This window comes from Sprattus sprattus, assembly GCF_963457725.1.
Source record: "Sprattus sprattus genome assembly, chromosome: 6".
NCBI classification, from domain to species: Eukaryota; Metazoa; Chordata; class Actinopteri; order Clupeiformes; family Clupeidae; genus Sprattus; species Sprattus sprattus.
In genome coordinates, this window is record NC_137925.1 from 17,541,505 (window position 1) to 17,544,004 (window position 2,500).

Sequence of the window (2,500 nt, forward strand, 5' to 3'; positions counted from 1 at the left end):
AGAGCTTCAGTGCTATCTCCAGACACCTCTGTGCAGCATCATAACCACACTGCCCTCTTCTGGCCAAACTGAAATTCATCCTTAGAAATCTCCCAATCCTAACTGCCTGAATGAAAGCATATAGCTTTTTTTTCACTTGCAATAAAAGGGAACAATGTTGACCCGTTACAAGCTTGTCACCATATTGTCTGAAAACACTAGGATGAGAACTCAGGAACACTAGGATAAGAACTTAAGTGCTTTTGGAGGGGTCTCTGACTTTTATAAATGTAGCCATTTTTGAAAGTAAAAAAGCAGAACTTTTCTAACTTTTCTAACTGACAGATTTTCTTAAAAACTGAGCCCTGTTCCTCTGATTTATGTGTGTGTGTGTGTGTGTGTGTGTGTGTGTGTGTGTGTGTGTTTGAACCTATTTGACCGGCCAAGAACAGCCCATGCTCTGAAAGCCTTTGGAGAGCACAGCCAACGGAGGCAAAACAGAACGAGCTCAGAGTCCTCCAACGCACCGAGAGCTCTCAAACGAACCCAGAGCCCTCGAGGGCCACTTGCCTATTCGTGAAAGTCTGCAGGCATGTGTGAGCCAGACATTAAGTTTGGAAGGTTAATAGAGCATTGATTGAAGCGAGCAGAGCAAGACACCTGTGTAGCACACTTGAGATTCTGACATGCCATTTTTGATCACAATGTTATGATGATACTAGTATGTTTTTTAGCAGTTCTGTGAGGAGAAATATGACGATAAATGTGTTGCACTGTATTAGTGGTTAACTTAAAATACCTTTTGGACAGACACATACACACATACACACATACACACACACAGACGCACACACACACACACACACATACGCTCTTTCTGTTATGCTGATTGGGAGAATCGATATGGTAGAATGAGGAATCTTGTAATCAGAAAGCTAATTAAATTCAAACCAGGAGAAAACCATTGTCTGGGACAAAACTGTAATTATGACTTTAACACGTGATTGCAAGCCTCATCTGGATCTCAAATCGGTGAAATCTTGGTTCAGCCCACATCTCAGACAATACCCAGCTAAGAAAGATTAATAAAGGCCATTGTACATTTCCCAAACACCCAGTCTTACACACATTTCACCAACTATAACGGGGACTTGCAATTGAGTTTGGTATGCTTTCATTATAAGTCTGTTAAAATACAGTATATGTTTTTTTAGATTTATTTTTGTAATGATTGTCATTGATCCCCATCATTGGTATAGAGACTGACAATTCTCTAAATGTTTTCTATCTAATGTTCATACGTCCACTGCTGTTAACATTTGTTTACATTTTCAAATTGGTTGCGCTCATTAAAAGGCATGCCAAGAAGAATTACCGAGCAACAGGTTGTCACAGTGAACAATGTTGAGTCAAGCTTATTTATCTTCCAAAAAACATGAGGGGAACAATCTAAGTCCTTATCTTTTATCCCTGTTTCTATCTCCTGTCTGGTTCAGTACCGATTTGTGTTTTTGTAGCTCCTGTTTCATCATTCCTCTAAACTACAGGAAAGGTGTCATTTCTGTCACGGATTACAGCAGAGGCTTCAAAGACAGTCTGCCGAACAGATGGCTCTGAAACATGTAAGCAGAGACAAAAACAACAAAGCTCCCAGTCAGTGCGCCAACGAGCAGCGCGGTAAGAACTCACATCCGCTGGATCCTGCCGCCGTCTCCAACACAGCTGCTGTGGCAAGAGCTGAACCATAACACAATTAGGAGTGAACGCTCTCTCTCTCTCTCTCTCTCTCTCTCTCTCTCTCTTTCTCGCTCTCTTTCTCTCTCTCTCTCTTTCTCTCTGAGTGCCTTTTCTTCCCTCACTTCAGATAAGGCGCAGGCTTCCTGTGGTCTCGCTCAGATGCACGGCTGGACAAGGCTGACAGGGGAGGGCGAGAATCCATTTGCTTGGGGGGGGGGGTGGGGGGGGGGGGTAGCAGGGAAGATGGCCATTGATGGGCTGGTAATTTCTCAGTGTGAGGGAGAGGGAGAGGGAGAGGGAGGGGGGGTGTCGATGAGCTGTCACCACTCAGAGAGAATCCCAAACAGTTCTTAAATAGATATATGAAGAATGACAGCTCACTGGAAATTAGAATCACTATTTCACCTTAGCTGATCCCCCTAAAAAAAGACTGTGTGTGCAAAGACTATGTGTGTTTGTGTGTCTGTGTGTGTGTGAGTGCGTGCGCATGTGCCACACGTATATGTGTCAGTGTGTTGTTCATGTGGAAAGAGGAAGTTAGAGAGCTTTTTTCTCCAGTCTAGTCTCTACATGTGGGCAAGTGCGTGTGTGTGTGTGCCAGCACCATTGTGCATATATGTAAGTGTGTGTGTGTGTGTGTGTGTCTATGCGTGTGAGCCTACCTAAGTGCGGGGTCACTACTCACGTGGTAAAGGCAGGGTTGTACTTGGCACCCAGGTAATAGGAGTAGAGGTTGAACATTCCGATCATGAACGCCACGAAGACCATGATGAAGATGACCATG

At 43.9% G+C, this 2,500-nt stretch overlaps 1 protein-coding gene across 1 annotated transcript in view; it reads right to left on the reverse strand.

The window, feature by feature from the left end:
• The window catches only part of trpc7b (transient receptor potential cation channel, subfamily C, member 7b), a gene marked incomplete at both ends in the record, with an annotated part of 44,725 nt that overhangs the window by 18,419 nt on the left and 23,806 nt on the right, over nucleotides 1-2,500 (reverse strand). Inside the window, 1 exon segment of the mRNA XM_080841293.1 lies at nucleotides 2,402-2,500. This exon segment is cut by the window's right edge and continues 161 nt beyond it. Coding sequence (XP_080697419.1) covers nucleotides 2,402-2,500 — 99 coding nt within the window.